At 42.0% G+C, this 20183-nt stretch overlaps 1 protein-coding gene across 3 annotated transcripts in view; it reads left to right on the top strand.

The window, feature by feature from the left end:
• SMARCAL1 (SWI/SNF related, matrix associated, actin dependent regulator of chromatin, subfamily a like 1) overlaps window positions 1-16771 on the top strand; it is a 35561-nt gene extending 18790 nt beyond the window's left edge. For all 3 annotated transcript variants that reach the window (XM_058028435.1, XM_058028433.1, XM_058028434.1), the window contains exons 10-17: window positions 4516-4656; window positions 9856-10074; window positions 10859-10929; window positions 13050-13152; window positions 13817-13999; window positions 14482-14582; window positions 15990-16086; window positions 16472-16771. In XM_058028435.1, the coding sequence (XP_057884418.1) occupies window positions 4516-4656; window positions 9856-10074; window positions 10859-10929; window positions 13050-13152; window positions 13817-13999; window positions 14482-14582; window positions 15990-16086; window positions 16472-16669 (1113 nt within the window). In that variant the 3' untranslated portion in view covers window positions 16670-16771. The remainder of the gene's footprint in view (window positions 1-4515; window positions 4657-9855; window positions 10075-10858; window positions 10930-13049; window positions 13153-13816; window positions 14000-14481; window positions 14583-15989; window positions 16087-16471) is intronic.
• The last annotated feature ends 3412 nt before the right edge of the window (window positions 16772-20183 follow it).

The following is a 20183-nucleotide window of genomic DNA, read 5'->3' as shown; positions in this document are numbered from 1 at the left end:
ACCAGCAGGTCTGTGCCAGCAGCTGCCTGAGATTTGTCCCCAGCTGCAGCAACTCTCACATACTCAGGGGCCAGAGGTTGCTGTGTTCAAAGTGATCTTTGTGTCTTGTTTCCATGCACATCAAAGTGAGAATAGCTTCATACTGTTGGGCTGTAGTTGAGTCACCAAAAGGCCTCGTTAGGCCTGGCATGTCCTTCCCCCTGACTCAAAGCTGTGTCAATTGGTAGTAGGACCTGCTTGTCATCTTGCTGTTTTCTGTAGTCTCGTGTTTGGGACTAAGTTCTCTTAGGCATAGTGACAATACTGGTTTTTCCCTTCACCTCTGCCCTGGATCTGCTTCCCTCAGAGGCAGAAAGTGTAAATAGTGTTACACATTTTGTAAGCATTTTGGTTTTTGCTTCTAAGATTAGACTGGCTCAGAACATAAACACAGGAGAGGCAGTATACATACTACCAATGTCCTTAAACCAGCAAAGCCTCAGGGATGTGGATGGAGAAGAAACAAACAAAACAAAAGCTTTTCACTGATCTGTAGTAGGATCTCTTGGGGACCAGAGTGGAAAGGATTCTACTTATTTTGACCAGCTGAGGTGCTGCATGGTCTTTATTCTTCTGCAATTGCATGGAATAGTGCAAGGCATGGAAACTAGGGAAGGTCCCAATGGAAAATGGATGTGTTTTTTGGAAGCATTACAATAAGTAGTGAAGAACTGCACTGGAAACTGATAAATAAAAGGTACTGTCTAATCAAAAATTCCTGTAGCATTAAATGTTCCTGTACTCTTTGTGGTCTCTATGAGCACTGCTCTCCAACACATGGATAATATTACTAATTTGATTGTTCCCATTGAGTTGCTGTTCCAGTTAATAGTCTGCTACACATCCTGATGTTTGCAGGGTTAAAGGTCTTTGGTTTTGTTATGGGAGTCCAAATACACTGTGTGGCTGGAATCTAAACCATTTATGCTTGCTGCTATAGAGCAACTTGAAAACAGTGGAGAGAAACAGGTCCATGTGAAGGTAGAAGGTGAGAAGGGAATACAAAAATTTCTATTTCTGGTAGGAAATAAACAGCAGCTGTCTTTAGGTGCTACAAATCTGTATGGATTAGATAAATAAGCCTTTCCTTATTGTCACCTGCTGAGAGAAGGAGCTTCATCTTGAAACTGAAGAAGCTGTGGGCCCTCAGGGCTTCATCTTCAGATCTGCTCTTACCTTCCAAATTGTTTTCCTTCTTGGAATAGGAAGGCAGTTTAATTTGTTTCAGTCATAGCTTATCACTGCTGTTTGACACACGTTGTCTGTCTAGATGTCAATTAACAATAGGGAAAAGTATTTATATTTTTTTGGAATAATTTAATCTTAAAAAATGCGGAGCCCAATCTCTTGCCCAAGTAGAGAAACAAACTCCTGAAAGCAGCTGCTACTCTTCTCCTTTACCTCATCTTCTATTTCATTAGGTGATTATTTTATTAAGGTCCTTCTCAGATTTTTCATTTTGCAGGATAAGCTATTCTTAAGCTAAGCAGTTTAAAATGACACAGTAAGCAAAAACTGGGGACACGAGTACAGCCAGAACCAGCCACACTTATTTAAAAAAGTATGTCAGTCTGATAGCATATGGCATAGCTCCTGCTGGGAAATCCATTTAACACAGAGACAGTCATTGTATGTTAATGAGGCTCTTATTGTGTTCAATTATTTGTCTGTCACATAACCTCTCTGCCTGCCTACTCCCCTTTCAATCGTTGGTTGCTGGGTCTTGACCTCTATAGTAAGTGCCATAATTTCATAAATTATTCTTTGACTTTCAGAAGTGACTTTTGTAAATGTTTTTACAGCTGTGGAATTAATTCTTGCTGGTGTATTTTGTAATGCTACAAAGCCACATTTGTCTTAGGCTACTTAGTAAATGAGAACTTGAGACCAGGTCTCCACGAGCTCTGTGAACTTCATGCCTAAATGTAGCTGAGCAGCTAATGTTAGTTCATCTGTGTGGAAATATGTATCAATTGATTACAAGATCTGATTTTGCTAGAAAGTCCTTTCTGGCCCCTGCAAACTTATTTTCTGTGGCACTGTTCCATATTATTGTTACAGACCTTTGAAGAAAGAGGCTACGTGCTCACTCTTGGCAGCACAGAAGGTTCAGCAGGAAACAAGAATTAAGCAGTGATCAGTAGAGACTTCTCTGCAGGAGCAAATCTTTATTGGCATCTATTCAAAATGAATTGCCACTAGAAAAAGAAATGGGAATCAAAGCCATTTCTTTCATCCAGAATTTAAGTCATCCTTCAACACTTGGAAATTTGTCGTCCTAGGGTTTTTCTTTTCCTTCTGTTCTTTCTTGAGCTCCATCTGTCACAGGTTTTAAAACTGAAAGGGACCTTTGGGATAATGAGTTAGACCACCTATGTTCCATGAAATATTCTGGAATTAATTTCTGAAGTTCTTCACAGCTCTTGTAGGGTTAGTATCTTTGGGGGTATGTTTGGTTGGTTGGTTTTGTTGTTGTTTTTATTGATTTTTTTTTTTACTTTTCAGTTTGCTTTACATGGTCATTAGAAGACATGTCACAGCTCTTGGTAAGAGCTTGCAATGGGTGCATACCCTCTCTGTTCAGAAATAAGTTACACACGGCAAAACAGCAGCTGGACAAGTTTAGAATTCAAATAACCTGTAACTTCATCATCTTCTCTTTTGACACCTATTTAGGGACTGGGGAAGGAGCCTGAATAATTGTTTTAACTACTGGGGAATTAGTGTTCCAACCTCTTCTTGTGCAGCTCCCAGGGAACACCCTCTGAGAAGCAAGAGCCTTGAGAATGGCATAAACCCTTTCAACACAGTTGGGTTTATGTTGCATTTATTATGTCCGTCATCTGCTTTGAGTGTGTCTTGCTTTAGCTTGGTCCAGAGTTTTCTTACATGAGATGTCTGTCATTCCATATTTCCTTTTTCCTTTGCCTTCATGTTTCACTTTTTCTGGCAGTTGCCTTCTGTTGGTCCATGAGGAACAAGTTTAATTTGGAGGTTTCTTACACTTGTGGGACTTACTTGTCTTGCTTTTTAGCAGGTTTCTCAGGGTAGTGTCAGTTTCTTCCTCAAAGGTTTCTGCTAGGTGTCAGATATTGTCTAGGTTCTGTTCAGTTGCTCTCTAGTGTTACCTTAATTTTAAAAAAGGACCTAATTTCTGCTTGATCAGTTTCCTCATGGGATATGGTATTTCTGGTCTCTGTGACTCCTTCCTCTTTTGAGTAGCATCAGCACCTCTGTCTCGTTCAAACTCTCACTTTCTGACATGCTCAAAGGTTTGACCTCTCCTCTTGCTTAGTTCAGTAACTACTCTGCTTTTTTAAATGTTCATGGGAATTGTCTGATCCTGGTGGTGATCACATTTCCCTCTGATCTGTTTTAGTAGGGATTATTGGAGAAGGCAAGTCCCACCTTGATCACAGCCTGTATATAAATAGCTGATAGAGTCTTGAATTAATTTCCGGAATTCTTTTTCCACCAGATTTGGTTGGTAAGTGGATGAAACAGCTGAATAAATCTGGATGACTTGTTGATCTCAGTGAAATGATAAAAGAATTTAATTTTCTTTTTCATTTAAATCTGAATGAGCTGTTGGTACAGATGTCACTCAACAATCTCTTTGTTATTTAAATGAACCTGCATTAAACCATGTAGGAAATTGCAAGGCACGTGTAATTTAACTATAATATGTGAATTTACAGCAGTAGAAATTCATAGCTTTTATCTTATAATAGAATTAGGTAATAGTGGTGGTATGAAGGTAGAAGTGTATCTTGGAAACTTTAAAGTGTAATTTTTGCCCCTTCTTCTTGGGAGCACATACTTTAGATGGAGGCTTTCTGTCCTCTTCCTGTCTCCTCTACAACACATTTTACAATCTTCTTCCATGATTTGTATTTATTCTCTCATGGTCTAGCATCCAGCCAGATGTGCCTGTACTCACCATTGGCTATCAGATCTTCTTCTGACATCATTTTTCTCTCCTTGCTTGTATAATTAAAACCAAAAAACCAAAGAAGTAAGAAAAAAATCCTTCTTCTTTGTATCTCTTCTGCTTTTGTGAGAAAGACAGTCTGCTTGTAGCTTGCTGTGGCAGGTTTATTATGAGTGAATTTATTTTGGAGGTGGGGACGTACCTGCGAGGGTGTGTCATTTTCCTGGGTTAGCTGATGCCAAATGAAAAGCTGAGCCAGCCATAAGATGTGTCTAGTGGGTAAATGCTGATTCAGAAAGTACTGTGGTGAAAATGGATGTACCCTTCTCTTAGAGCATGGGGATGGGTATTAAGAAACTGTGTGTCCCTGGAAGTTTGAAGTACTGGTCTTGAATGTCTTCAGGCAGCGATAGGTGAAGGTGAAGCACTCTTCCATTTAGGGTACTGGAATGGGGGGTCTGGGATTTTCTTTCAGGACTGTGGTGACTTCCTGTGTTCTGCAGTTGTAAGCTGCATGGTAACGATGCCCTGCTTGTTTTTCCCAGGCTGCCAGGAGGGTGATCCTGCTCTCGGGAACGCCGGCCATGTCGCGGCCCGCGGAGCTGTACACGCAGATCGCCGCCGTGCAGCCCGGCTTCTTCCCGCTCTTCCACTCCTTCGGCCTGCGCTACTGCGACGCCAGGAAGGTACTGCCCTGGCAAAGGGCCGCGGGGCACTCTGCACACAGCACTGGTTTTTAGCAAAATGTGGAGGCTTTTTCTTCCTTCTTCTTCTTTCTGCACGGTATTACATCTTTTCTTGAGAAAGTTTCTCTGCAGAGTAACATTGCGAAAGTTTGCAAGCTGAGGAGGTGTAGGTGCTGCAGTGGTGGGCCTGTGAAGATGAAGATTACTGAGATGTGAAGGCAGTAGTGTTTCTTGTCCTGAAAGCCATGGAAATAAAATGGGGGAAAAAAAAATCCCCAAACAAATGTGGCCATAACTGGTAAAAAGAGCCTATTCTTATTAGATGTTACACCCCCAGTTTTTAAAAGGGGCAGAGCAACTAAGGAGCCTTTAAGCAGCTGCAGATTTAGGCTAATTGATTTAAAAAAAATTAAAAAGAGCAAACAAAAAAACCTAGTTCCTAGTCTTAGTCGCTGTTTGATAAAGGACTTCATTGCTTGGGGTTTTGGATTTTATACCTCCAGGTAAGTAAAAAATGGAAGGCTTACAGACTATATCTGTGTATTCCACCCTCTTCTAATTTAGAAAATGAATGCAATCCTCAGCATATTTTGAAAATAACTCCTCTGCCAGCTGCTCAGCAGTTGCTTCACAGAGTTACTGAGTCCAACCACTGCAAGAATTTGGTTTTGCTTGAAGCCAGCATTTGCAGCCATGATAGCAAATGTGTGCCTTGCTGCCAAGGTATGGGTAACTCACCTGTACGTGGATTTGCCATCCCTAGGGCTGTAGTGTGTGTTGGAACACACACTGCTAAGAGAAGAGTTGTTGCTGCTGCAGCTTGTACACAGAGGCTCTAGGATCTTCTGTGCTGGTTGCATAGACACAAAAGAGGGACTCAAATCTCCCTACAGCTCTAATTCAGAATGTTCAGCAAAGTACTTGGAAACACCAAAGGACCATTGCAGTGTTCAAAAATATTTACTGAAGAGCTGAACATCATCAGTGTATGCCATAAAAATAGTTACAGCTATTTGTAGGGCTTTTGTGTTTTTCTTTTCTGTTTGGGGTAGCTAACATATACCAAGTTCCCACCAAGAAGATTCTTACTGCAGTCTCATATAAAATTCTTGAATCCCCTTTTTCCTAGATCTGAATTCCCACTTGCTTTCATAGCCAGTGTAGTGCTGTTCTGTGTATGCGCAAGTGTGCAAGTGAGAGGAGCACTTAATTGGCTTTGGTAGTCATGTGCTGGTGCCATTGATGAGAGAAAGGTCATTAGCATGCAGAATCACAGATCATCAGTCCTGGTCTCCATCCATAGTAGGAATCATATGGAGGGAGAGGCCACATCTTCTGGTAAGCTTCATTATCTTTCAAACTGAAAGATTCCTTCCTGAGCATTCCTTTCAGGATGGTTCCTAGAGGAAAATGAAGAAATACATTTTAATCTTGGTTTTCTGCAGTAAAAAGGAAAGTTAATTCGCAGCTTGTGAGTCTAAGCAGGTTTGGAGGTTGATAAGCCCTGTTAAGGGTAAAGTTCTGTACAAGTAGCTGTCATTTCAATTACGAGGCAGATGGAACTTGGATAAAAGAAAATAAAATTGTTTTACAGGATCCAGGTTATAATTGTGTGTCCAGTGTAAATGACTTCTCAACCTTCAGTGAAACTCAGCATGGAGGTCACAGTCTATATCAGCTTCCCTTCAAAACCTTGTCAGGATTTCTAGTACAATTTTCTTTCTGTGTTTGACCTGCCTCTCCTAGACAGTTGAACACTGTTGGTCTTCTCCATGCTCACCTGGGACATTTTGTTGCAGTTAATGTCAGTAAATGATAGCATGACCTTAGGAGGAATTTGGTTGTTTGGAGAAGTGGGGCTGCTGGAAATGAAGAGATGTAGATAGCATTAGAGACAAATATGGAACTTCTGAATATGGATTGCGACAGATCTACTTGGCAATGAAAAAATTCAAAAGGTGATTGTAGTTGGTTCCTTCATGACTGTGGAATATCCCTGACATTTGTTGCTGTAGCTCTAACCTGAGACTGTGTTAGGAGCTGCATCTTCTCTGAAGAACGGTTGTGGTACTTCTGCTGTCAATACTCAAATAAATTCTGCTTTCTGTCCTAAAATTGGCAGCATTATGAGTGGAGATATAATTGCACAGAAAGGCTTTGCAAGGCTTTTGAAGATGTGTAAGGATGAAGGGTGTTATGTAAAAATGTTTTGGTATTAATAATAAATCCGATTGCACTATAAGATTAAAGAAAAATTGGCAAACCTGATCCATTCAATTTAAAACTAAAGTCTGACTAGTTTCTGTTTCAAGATTTTATGACAGAAAATTGCAAATATCTGGCAGATCTGATTACAAAAGTTATAGAAGTTTATAAGTATTAATTCAACCTCCCAGCATCTATACTTTTAAAAATACAGCAAGTGAAATGTCACCCGTTGTTTACAAGATGTCCCAAGACTGTTTCCCAAAATACATGCTGTGAATTCATTTTTCAAATTGGCTGATGTTGGCAAATATTAAGTAATTTCTATCTGAGCACATGCTCTGAATTTGTAAGAGTTTGGCAGCTTCTGCTAACACTGTAATAAGTTTACTGACTCATGTAAGATGCTGTAACACTTTGGTAAGAAAATCACAGTTGGAAGCATGTGTTCTGGAGTATTATGGATCAAAGCCAGATGTGTATTTTGGCAAAATAAATGTCCCTCTTTTTTCTCTTTATTCTTTTCCACAATAGAGTATACCAAAGTAAATTTTAATAATTCCAAAAGCAATTATCTCTTTATAACTAGCTAGGTGCAGCACAGAGCTAGAATATTTCCTTGTTTGCAAATTGTTCCAGCGCCATAAGCGACATATAACTTAACCATGCTGTGGGGACTCTGCCTGTGTGTGCTTTTTAACATGACAGTAGATGGTGTCTTGGCTCTGTGTGTGCCTTGTGCTTTGCCTTATGAGCATGCTGCTCTTCTGAAATCAGTTTGGCTATGTGGACACAAAGCATATGTATACTTGCTTGTTATGGAGGTGGAAAGTGGGAAAACATGGGCTTTTAAGGGGAAAGAGGTAGCCCAGGGGATATCCAGGCCCCACAGCAGGCCTTGCTGAGCAGCCTAATCGTGTTGGTCCTTCCTACTCACCTTCCAGTGCTCTGAGCAGTGTGGGCAGTGGGGCTTTGGAGGTTGGGCACAGCGCCAGGGGGTCCTTCTTGGTTCTGTCCATCTGCTCTGCTGGGCCATGGAGCTTGAGAAATGCAGAAAGGGAGCATAAAGACTGGCTCAGCAATGTCAGCTTTCATGCAGAATACCTAAAGCTAACAAACCCAGGGAGACTTGAGCTAGCTTTCCATGCACCTGAGAGATGCGTCTGTGGTGCACTCTTGGTTTCAGGGAAGCAGAGCAGTGATACCCATGTTGGTTTCTTGAGGGGCTGGCTGAGATCCAGGTGGGTTTATTAACTCTAGCCCTATACCACTGGGTTCTTGTCAGAGCCAAAGTTTTAATTCTATAGAATTCAAACTGGCTATGTATTAAGGGTTTGAATTGTTTCCTGCTGTAATGAACCAACTGTAGCTAATCAGATGGTGCCATAATTTGTAGGAATAGATTAAGTCAGATGAGTTTAATGATGGCCATTAAGTACCAGAATCTGAAGTCAGTTAATGGTTCACATCAGTACAATATGGCAATAGGATTGCAGATTGTTTTATCTCAACCTGAAGTAAGAACATTCACTTTTGGATACCAGAGAGGTCTTACTTGCCTATAAACTCTTTCATTCCTCCTCTTCCTGTCCCACAGCATGTTCTCATCCCTGTTCATCCAAGCACCACCCCTTAATACAGTCAGTAGTCAGTGGCATGACTAACCTTATGGCTAGTATGGTTTATTTTTTGTCTCATGCATTCTAGGAGAGGATGGAGGATGCAGTGAATCTTTCTCTTCCACTTATTTATGTGTTGTAGCAGTTTTCTCTTGGAGAAGACAAAATCAATATAGATATTTAATGTTAAGTATATTTTATCAATTAATGTAGCTGATTGAGGTGCTGATGCTTCTCCCATCTCCATTATATGCATTTCAGGAGGGTATATGTAGGGCTTACTTTGGATTGTTATTCCAAGACCAGAGGTTGTATTTTTGGACATTGCCAATATTATTTAGGACTAGAGCTATGAGAAAGATGTCACCTATCTCCCCACCTTGGTCTTTGGTATTCCTGTAGCTGAATTCCCTATGCCTATTTGTGAAAATGTAGCAGAAAGGTTTCTCTTTTTTTTCCTTGCTTCCGCATTAAAACTGTCTTCTCTGAAAGACACTTGTTTGAAAGATGCTTCTTTTGGGGAATGTACCAATTTTGATGCCACTGTTTTTCTTTCTCAGAGAACAAAAGATAGGCTGTGGGGTTGCAGGTAGGAGAAGTGATGAGCTGAGATTAAGTGAACAGGTGTATATTGCCAGCACACAGGATCTTGGTGGATAGGCCAGCTTCAGAGGGGAGTGCTTCAAGGAGGAGTAAATGAATGGCTTGTTCAGAAGAGCTTTGAAGTGATGATGCTTTGAAGAGACAATGTTTGGAGTAATGTCTTTTGGGCCACAGTTTATTTCTGGTTTGCTTGAGTCTGAGCCAAACACAGTAATGGCAGAAATAGAGTTTGCCAGGAAGCAGAGCAGGAGTCAGGTCACAGTGGAGAACAGGCAGTTCTGACCTAGCATGTCAGACAAGTGTAACAACTCTGTGAAGGCATCTGGGTTAAGGATGTTTGTCCTCGTGCTGGTAGAGAATATTTTCATGTGTCTCTCTGCTTAAAGCTGAGATAAATGTGCCTGCACAGAACTGCAGTGAATTCTTTTGGCCTGCTCAAAGCTGCAAGTAGAGAGCAGCAACACCTTGCTGTCTGAGAGTGAATATCAGGACACAGGGCTGGAGAAGGGATTCCTGCCACCTTTCTGCATAGTCTGCTTCCCTGCACCTCCCTGGGCTCTTGTAGATAGGAAGAAGAGAAGCTTGTAAGGAACCTTTTCATGTTGAATAGATTAGTTTGTACGCTTCTACCTTATTGCAATTTTTGTCAAATCTCCTTCTGACCATCAAGTTCTTGCCTTGTTCAGATTCCCTGGAAACTTATTCTGCTTTTGGATTGTGTGCAGAGCAGTCTCTTACAGGTTTGACTGATAACTGCTTTGATCTTTCCCAGATGCCATGGGGTTGGGACTACTCTGGATCATCCAACTTAACTGAACTGAAAATTTTGCTGGAAGAGTCCATCATGATCCGACGTCTGAAGTCAGATGTGCTTTCCCAGCTTCCAGCAAAGCAACGCAAAATGGTCGTGGTGGCTCCTGAAGGCATTAGTGCAAAGACCAAAGCTGCCTTGGCAGCTGAAGCCAAGAAGATGGCCAAAGGATATGAAAGTGTAAGTCAGAAACTTATTTGCACGATGAGCCATTGCTATTTCAGGTACTTCTACTTTAAAAAACTTTTTTCATGAAAAAGCAGTACCCTGAGTTCCAAAGGTCAGAGCCATACCTTTATGTGAAGGCACAGTTTTAAATGAGTGTACAGCACAATCAAAACTGGCTCAGCTTGATTTATTTTTGATCTAAGTGGTCAACTTTGTCCCTTTGTGTGAAATACTATTTCCTCTCTTTTTTTCTCTCTTGCTAGTAATTTTTAATTGTCTTTTATATCTCCTGCCTCTCTACTTACTCTCCTGTCTAGCCTTGTAATCTCATTCAGCCTACAAAACCAGACTTATTTGTGTTGTGAACACAGCAGTGGCCAAAAATGCAAAGGATCTATTTTTGCTTTTCTTGTTTGTTTTCCATGTATGGGTGGAAAATTCGTGTTGTAGGCTCCTAGGCTGCTAATACAGTTCTGTAAGAACTTGGGGGTTTTTCCTTGCCATTTTAGTTGGGACATGCTTTCTCAACTACAGCTGCATTTGTGATACACTTGTCATCCAGCTGGTAGGAGTTCAGTGGGAAGTGGGGAAGGAGGTGTCAGGGCTGTGTGAGTATCTGCTGTACCTAATGGTGAGTAGGAGACTTCCCTCCCAGGCCTCTATTGTTGTGCTTTTTTAGGCTGATTTTTTTTCCCAGCAAAGTGTTTGTTGGCAGCAGCAGAAATAGCAGATTTGTAAGCAAGAAGGAGAAGAGGCATTTTTGAGACTCAGATTTGTTTATCTCTTCCTTCTACAGAAACAACAGGAGAAGGAAGCTCTTCTTGTCTACTTCAGCAGAACAGCAGAAGCCAAAATCCGCTCAGTCGTGTAAGCTCCGTGTCACTGCCTCATTCTTGCCCAGTAAAATGTGCTTTTCTGCTGAGAACAGGGAGACAGTGCCTGAGAGATAACAGTGCAGGGACATGAAGCATAGCCTCAAGTCAGCCTAGAAAAACTTGATTGTAATTACAATGTACTAAACATTTTCTTCTCTTAGGGTTCTTTGGCTGAATAAGTCTTCTGATTTCATTCCAGATACAAATCTAAACTGTCATTTGAACCATTTAAAATGACTTTGTTTTTGGGACTTGGATCAAATTCCCTGGTCTGGACCCTTTTTCAATTTAAGGAGCAGGGAAATAATGAAACTAAAAGCATCAACAGAATTTGAGAAAACAAATGCTGCAGTTCTGCTGCAGCAGGAATCCTGACCCAAAAAGCTTATGAGATGGGCTTAGCTTTAGTTGTAGTGTGCTTTAGGAATCTCACAGCTCCTACTGAGGTTCTTGGCTCTTCCACAGGGCTCACGAGGGACCTCAGTAGTAAAATTTTTGTACCACAGGTGTGCTTTTAACTCTCTCTTCCCTCGAAGTAATTTCTTTCTGCTCTCTTTCATCCTTAGCCTTTTTGCTGGGACTGCAGAGGAGTTGCTTTAGGTCATAGCATAACTTTGTAATAAGTAATATGGTAATAATATGAAAATTATTTACTTTCCACAGCTCTCTGAATGTAAGGACCAACTGATGTGCACTGTGTGATTTCACAGTCACAGACCTTGCTGCAAAACTTGCTTGTTTGGCACAGAACTACACTTCATAGTCCCAGCATTCATTTCTGTAAAAGAGTTTCTTCCTTTTGTTAGTGAACAGTTACAAGACTTTAATGTTTTTATTATAGTTACAAGTGTGAACTGAATATAAAACCATAAAGTGCTTTTATTTGACTCTCTAGTAGGAAGTAGTCAATTTTTTCCTAAGGTTTAGTAGCATTTAAAATATCAGTTACTACAAGCTGCATCTAACTAATGATACTGTCCTATGATCATCAGCACTTCCCATGTCTTGTCTTCCATTGCTTCCACTGAAATAACTTACCACTTGTTAAATAGAATGTGGGAATGAGATACAAAATAAAATAACTGATGTGTTGATTGGCATCTGCCTACTACTCTGAATGTTTGCTTTGATATTTGTTTTAAAATACAGTAGTTCCACTTCTCTCCCAGATTTCTTTGTTAAAATAATACTGTCATGTAATGGGGATCTGAATATTATGAACCTTGGAAAGTTGTCTGCCCTCTTAATACAGTGCTGGAAATCCTTCTTGGTCTTTTGTGGCAGTTGCAGCTGACCTAGATGTGTTGACTTTAGCAAAGGTCTTGGTATTCCTGATCTTCTCAACAACTTTGCTGTTCCAAAGAAAAAATTACATCATCTGTATGGGCTTATAGGTTTTCCTCAGGCTTCAGTTAACCTGATTGTAATACAGGTTACTACACAGAAATGGGTTCTGTAGCTGTGCTGCTAGTCCATGGGAAAAGCTAGATGTTTTCATTTAAGTCACTTAAAAGGAGCCTTGTTGCCTCTCGTTGGCCATTAGCCTATATGCATGTGGATAACTCCTAGAAATAGCTGACAAATTTAGATATTTAAGCTGGAGTAAATTGTCAGTGGGAACCCTTGCAAGAAAAGGTATTTTTTTCTGATCAGTGTGTTTAGAGGTGTTTTCTTCTGATATAAAAACAATGCCAAGTAAACCCAGGAAGTGAAACTGCATACAGATTACTTTAGTGTATTGTGATGGTGCAGAAGTTAGAAATACAGATGGGTGAGTGAGATTGTAATTAGGTATAGATGATCTTCAGTCGATTGGCCTGGGATGTCATCTTCCAAGTAGGACATAATAAACTGATTCTCTTTAACACTCAAGTATAATGTAGACAGATGTCTGCCTGTGGTGAAGAAAAACTGAGAGAGTTTTCCTTTCTGTATTTTAATCTACAGAAGACTTGACTTGCTGCTTGCACTTTCCTGCAGCTTTTTATGCTAGCCTGTTTCCTAGTGTTTGTGTATAGATGGGCAGTAGCTTCAAAATTTGTTGTGAGCAAAGTCTGTATTCCCTCAGCACATAATTTTATAGTGTTTTGGTGTTTTTCCTTTTTCATGTAGAGAGTACATCCTGGAGTTACTGGAAAGTGGGAAGAATAAATTCCTGGTGTTTGCTCATCACAAGATAATGCTGGATGCAGTAGCTGCAGAGCTGAAGAAGAAAGTAAGTGGCTGATTTGTCTTAACTTTATCACTGTTCCAGCTTCAAAGCTGTTGAACAGCCCCATGGATTTATGGCTGGTCAGATAGTTCAGGACAGTTAGTGACAGAGATGATTTCTACTTGCTGTGCTACTGAGTGTGCCCTTCACCAAGGGAGCTGAGCTGTCAGGGTGAATGCCTCACAGCATGCATTTTGTATTAGCTGAATGGCTTTTATGTATTTAGTGTTCTTTAATTCCACTGTCTGCCTTGGAGCTTGTGAATTCTTGTGTTACCCTGTGTGGCCGTTGTTCTCCAGGCTTTCCTCAGAGGGAGAACAAGGCTACCCAAGCCCACCATCTCTGCCTGCCTTTACCTCTGTGGTACTCTTACATTTTTGAAATAAGATACTGTAGGGAGAGTTGATAGACCTGCCAGTCATTTCTCTTGACTTATCTTGTTTGTCTAACTTTCCATGTGAGATTTCCTTTGATGCTCCTAAAGCATGCTGGATCACGCTGGGGCAGTGTGAAGAATGATTTAAGATAACATTCCAGACTATACCCAAAGTGGCACTGGTGACTTTGCTCAGTGGCAGCACTGGACATGGGATCCACTAAAACATGGAAGGGGCATGCAAGAAAGGGGACAGCAGATCTCTAAACAGCATCTTCTGCCCTTTCACAGCATGTCGAGCACATTCGCATCGACGGCTCCACATCCTCAGCTGAGCGTCAGACTCTGTGCCAGAAGTTCCAGCTCTCAGAGAAGCAGGCTGTGGCTGTCCTTTCCCTCACTGCTGCAAACATGGGCCTCACATTGTCTGCTGCAGATCTGGTGGTGTTTGCAGAGCTCTTCTGGAACCCAGGGGTGAGTGTCCTGGAGGGGACAGGGGTTGGATGTTCCCTGGAGAGGAGAAATGTTGCTGATTAAGAGATATAATGGGCAGGCAACTTTCTCTGGCGTTTGTCTCTTTCTGATGTCTGCTGGCTCTGCAACCACAGGTGTCTGGGCTGGAACCTGTGAGGCTGGTTTACACAGCTTGCTGGCAGGGGAAGATAGCACAAAAGGGAAACATGCTTCTGTCTTTATTTAACAAAGCTCTTAAGGGTTTGCTCCTGAAAGGGTTCATCATCAGTACTGACCCTCAACTTTGGAAAACTGTTCAGTGCCTTTTGGGAACCTGGTGTACCAGATTACTTCTTGGCTTACTCTGTTTGAGAATACAGGTCTTAAGGGGATCCAGATAAGAAAGAGTTGCTAAGCAGAAGTAGTGAGATCCTCTGTTCTTTGTGCTTACGCTGTTTCTCAAATGTTGCAGTTTTCACTTTTTGTCATGTTTTTACGTTAAGATTTTGATCCAAGCAGAAGATCGGGCACACCGAATTGGACAGACCAGCTCTGTTAATGTTCACTACCTGGTGGCTAAAGGCACAGCAGACGACTACTTATGGTAAGAAGTCAGAAAGACACTTTGGTTCTCCTGACATGTTTCCACTGTTTGTTACAGATGTGGTGTGAGGGGTAATGCTAGTGCTGATTTCCACAGCCTGTGCGGGGAGGATCAATGTGTGCCAGGGCTGCTGCAAGCTGGTGGCATAGCCTGCCTGCAGTGGACATGACTGAGTGGCTGACAAGCAGGAGGAATAAAAGTAGTTACCTGACAAAGAAAGGGTTCTCAAGAGAAATTCTGGGAGAGCTGATGGATCTAAAACCTTCACAGTCTCTGTGTAAGGAGGACGAATTGTCTTAGGTACCAGTCCAGAACATTCCTGTGCTAGAGAGGGTCCTGTAAAGTGCTGTGACTGAAATGAAGTCAGCAGACACTGGAGATGGTTCTCAGTGTATTGTAGATCAGTTATGAGGAGCAGTCTGGCTGCTGTGTGCTTGGACAAGGAGCTGTGGAGGAGGACTGCACTGTTGCCTTCCTCTTGCTCTTCAGTGAGCCCTTCAAATAGATGTAAAAGCTATTGACCCACCTCTGGGTAGTTGTGGTTTGAGGCTTTTTGGCTTCAGTGAGAGTTAGCAGTGGACATTAGTCCTTAGGGCTGGGGAATCTGACATCTGGGGGTGGGCAGGATCTGAGGAATCTTTAGTGCTGCAAGGAAGCTGACCTGCAAATGATGAGAAGAAATTATCCACAGCTGCTTCATTTAAATCCAAAATTACATCTTTATTACCTTGTTTAAAGGAATGAATGAACTAAGTGAACTTGTGCAGTTCCCAGACTATCATGATGGCAAGTAATTATAACCCTACAATGCAAGGATGGAAACTGATGCATCACCCAAATTTCATGGAAAGTTAATGACAGTAATTCTGCCTTTATTTGTGAAATGCTGTCTGTGCAGTCATTAGTGCTTAATGGGGAAGAAATATGGCTGTCTAAAGGACAGTGGCATCTTTTTAAAGACAAGAAAAAGAACAAGAGGGCAAGGCTATTTGGTAAATGCACTAATTGTGCTGTGGCCTTGGCATCTTTCAGTGTCCAGTGTGCAGGTATGGCTGGGACCTCTCAGCCTCTTGGGCCAGTGATGGATTCTTCTCCTGCTGTACATTGGGAGTTATCCTTGAAATTCATCATTGGTGTTGCTTCAGTCAGCTAGTTTCTCTATTGGACGTATGTGTTCTCCAAAGGTCTATAGCCCAAAATCCTCTAATTGTTACTAATTTAATTGATTGATATCTTAAGACAGCATACAGTGATTATAACCAAGACCAGGACAGATTAAGGAACCAACAAAGTTTAGTAGAAAAGCCATCTTTATTCCCAGTTGTATCCTTTTTTAATCTACACAGTAAATGAAGCAGTGTCCTTGATTTTTTTTTCCTTTCATTAATATCCGTTTATCACTCCTAGGCCAATGATTCAGGAGAAGATCAAAGTGCTGGGTGAAGCTGGTCTTTCAGAAACCAATTTCTCTGAAACAGCTGAGTCAACTAATTACTGTCCTAAGGTAATTGACCTGAAAGAATATTGGTGGTCCCTGGGAGAGGCTGGATGGGCTTTGGCTTGTGTACATCTAGATTGGCTCAGGTGACCTTACACCTGTTCTGCCTTTAATGCCACAGACCAGATTGTTCAGCTCCTCCCAGGATCCATGCCTTGCCTTGGACTCTCCACAGAAGTTCCAAGCCTGCTACTTGCAAGGAAACCTGTTAGCATCCATGTCATAGATATGTCTTAGAGTTTGTAATGTGTGAGATACGTGTGGGTGTGTATCATGTGAGGTATGATGTGTACACACATGTGCACTGTGTAAGGGGAATGTCCTCTGATTTTGCTCACTGTGTTTTACATGACAGTGTGGATGCAGATCCTGTTCTGTTCTGTTTCCTCAGACAGATCCAAAGCAGAAGACAATCTTTGACCTTTTCCAGAAGACCTTCTCTGAGAGCAGAGATGATGCTGATGATGTTTTGTTTTTGGAGGCAGCTGATGCTGGCTGTGAGTTTGACTCTGGCACTGCCCTGCAAGACAGAGAAGCAGAGGCATGTTCAGTGAGTCCCAAAAAAAAGCGGCGTATTGAGGAAGTGTAAATGGTGACAGCTAAAAATAGCAGCTTAGAGAATATTTTTTTATTAAAATAGAAAAACCAAAAGCAATCATATATTATTTTTTGAATTTTTGAAATTTTTGAAAATAAAAGACTTGAAATGTTCTGTATCTCTGGCATGTTTCATCTCAAAGGATGAGAAGGCAGTCTGACAGTGTGACAGATGTGCAGCACACACCTGGCAGCTTGCAGGGTTTGCAGTCCTGGTTTTGCTGATGACTGAATGGACACGGGCAAGTATCATTCTGCTGTGTTTCAGCATGTCAGCTTCACAGTTGTTTTGTTTAAAAGGCAGATAATGGTTGTCTGTCCCCAAGGCAGAACTCTTGAGAAAACCAACTCATCAACAGCTGCAGAGTGCTTTTAACAATGTTTTCTATTTCCAAAAGTATTTATTTCTAGGAGTTTGTTCACTGGCAAATTGGGCCATTACTTGGATCACTCACAGACTGGCTCTTGGGTATTCCATTTGGCCTTGAGGAAAAAAGATCCAAACAGATCTTGATGTTTTGTGGAGGTGGGGAAGAGGAGGGAAAAGAGGAAGTTACCACCTTGAGCTAAGTAATGTAGCTGTTTGCCACTAAATGTGCATTACCTGTTTTAGGCACATGTCTGCCTCGGCACACTCATCTCTGGCCTCATGCTGAATATTAGGATCTGCTCCATGGCATGTGCTGCTTCTATCAGCAGAGGGGGAAGCTTGTGCTGACTGCCAGGGGTTAACCCTGACTGGGGTGGGTGGGTGTTTTCTTCAAGACTTGACTGATTTCTACAGGTGAATGATGAGAAGGGGACACAGGCAGACTTTTGCTCTTGTTTTGTAAGAAACTGGTTCTGGACTGAACTATTTAAATTAAAAAAAATTGTTCTAGGTTGTGTACCAAACTTCTGGTACTTTCTCTATTTTAGCATTCCATCTCCCAGTTGGCTGTGTTTTACACTGTAATCTGTACAAAAGGTGGCAAACTGAAGGCTTACATTTATCTCCTGGAGGCCAGTAGCTAACGTGCTGTGGAGGTGATGTGCTCGGCTCTGTGCAGGTACCAGACACTGACAAAAATACCTCTTGCAAGGCAGAGGAGAAAAATGTTTGTGCTGTCAGATCAACCTGGTAACATTAGGTATTCTTTCCTGCATTGAAGGGTTTGATTGTTCCATTTTCAGCTGGTGAGGTCATGGAAATGCCCCACAGGCTGCATGTACAGTTGTGCTGCATTTCATACGTGCCTGCAGATGGTGCTTTGGGTGTGAGCAGTGGCAAGGAGTGTTGTGGCTGGAGGAAATGCTTTATCTCTGGGTTTGAGGCTGAGTTAACCATCACTGCTCTTACTTCAACAGCTGCCCAGGTGATGAAGATGCACTTTTTGACATTTTATAATGTCTGTCATCTTGAACACATAGTATTTAATCTTTCTGTAGGATGAGTGATCTTTCTACTTGCAAAGTGGGTTGTTCTGAGTAAGGGGTGAGAAATGTTGCTGTCTGCTGACTGAAAAACAAAAATGCACAAGGCCTTATTTATGTACCCATATTGTTGTCTCCTATAGGAGTAGTTCTCTTCTTTGTAAAGCTGCAGCTGTTTCAAAACAGTACTTTCCTAAGATACACTGAAAGTATCCTTGGAGAATTCTGCTTCTTATTAACTTGATTCATCTTGTTTGTATGTTGATAAATCCCTTTTAGAGAAATGCCAGGTGAACCTTCCCTTTGTTAGGACATATAAAATCTCAGCTGGTTTGCTGCCCAGATACAGAGGTTTTTCAGATACACCTGAGATCCACTTTTTATCCTTACTACATGAAAAGGGGGAGAAGAAGCTTGCAGGAAAGTGCTGTTAGTGATTACTTCAAGGGACTGGAAGGACTGCAGGCCTTACTCCAATGGCACCATTGGTCAATCATTTATCTGGTGAGGAGGTGGCTGGGCAGCTGGCAGCAGGCTCAGACAGGATCTCCAAGGCTTGCTGAAGAACTCTGCAAGGCAGTGTGCAGGATGGGACCCACAGCAGGCTCGGGAACATGGAGCACTGCTGGGCCTCCTGCACCTGCCAGCTGAAGATGGTAGAGCTGTATCTTTTTGGCATCATCTAAAACCAGCAGAGGAAAGGGAAGGACTCATCTCACTGGATCTTGGAGCATCTTGCTGTGGCTGGTTGCCTGCTTGTACACCTGCATCAGCGCTCCCACCCATGTTGGAGAAAGGTGTGTTTTCAAGGAGGATGCTAAAACAGCAACAACAGTTTAAAATACATCAATAAACTGGAGCAGTTCCAACTAAGTGTTCAGGCTGGCTAGCTTCGTGACCTGAAAAGTTCAAGGGGGTGGACTATCAAGACATGGCTGTGCTGGCCTGTGTCCTTCATCTTCTCAGTCCCTTGGAAATAAATGTGTGTTTACTTTGGCACTGGGAATGTGCTGTCACCCAGGGTGGCTGGGTTTGGTTGTTGCCAGAGCTCTCTGTGACACTGGTAGATGATGGATATGGCCGTGTGCTGCACTGTCACAGCAAACCTGAACTCTGTACATACAGAGCAGTAGATTCTCTGGATGTGTTGGCTGACAATTTATATTTTTTTAACCATATAGTCACTAGGCAGCCAAAGGAAATTACTTTTTTCTGTTTTCTAATACGTTGGTATCAAAGCTGTATCCTGTGAGTCATCATTGTGACGAGGATCTGAAAAGGGCAGATTTATTCGTAGGATATAGCAAATGAAATTTTGATTCAACTGAGGGAGATATAAATACCATTGCCTAAAGCCTTGCTGAGCCCTCATCTCAAACATTGCTCTGGCCCACCAGCTCCCACAAGAGCTTGCAAGGATGAGCAGGGAATGAAGAGCCTGGCATGACAGAGGGCATTAAAAACGTCAGTGTTCAAATCCTCAGAGCAAGAGCCAAGAAGGGATGTGACATTTGTCCATGATCATCTCTTAAAAGTACAGACCCCAGCCAGGGAAAGTAACACAGTGGCTGGGTACATTCGATTCCTTGATTCCCTCTTAGCTAAACAGACTGCAAGAGTGCTGTCCTTGCTTGAGGCAGGCAGGGTGGGTATGGAGGAAAATTACCTGCAGCAATTACCTGGGGACTGGGAAGCTCCGGCCCTCTTCTGGCAGGAGGGGATGGACCGGAGCTTCCTCTGCGCATGGAAAAGCTCTCAGGCTAACTGGATTACATTTCTTAATGGAGGCTAATAAGTTGCTAATCCCCTTACAAGCATTGCAGCTCCGTGGCACTGCTGTATTTTTCCCTGTGTGTTTTGGGACTGGGAATCACCTCTGAAGAGGCACACGAGGGCTTTCAGGGCTGGTGGTTTCAGCACTGGCTAACCCCGAGGAAATTAGGAAATCAGGTTAAGACCTGACCTGATGCCAAAACTCTTGAAACCTCATGGTTTAGGGTTGATATGTTTTATTATAAGCATTCATTCTCGTTGATTTTTATATTTACTTTTTCTGCAGTTCTGGGCACGTTTTCTGTCCCTGTATTGATTTG

The sequence above is a fragment of the Melospiza georgiana genome, chromosome 7 (genome assembly GCF_028018845.1).
Source record: "Melospiza georgiana isolate bMelGeo1 chromosome 7, bMelGeo1.pri, whole genome shotgun sequence".
NCBI classification, from domain to species: domain Eukaryota; kingdom Metazoa; phylum Chordata; class Aves; order Passeriformes; family Passerellidae; genus Melospiza; species Melospiza georgiana.
This window is presented reverse-complemented; position numbering and strand designations above follow the sequence as displayed.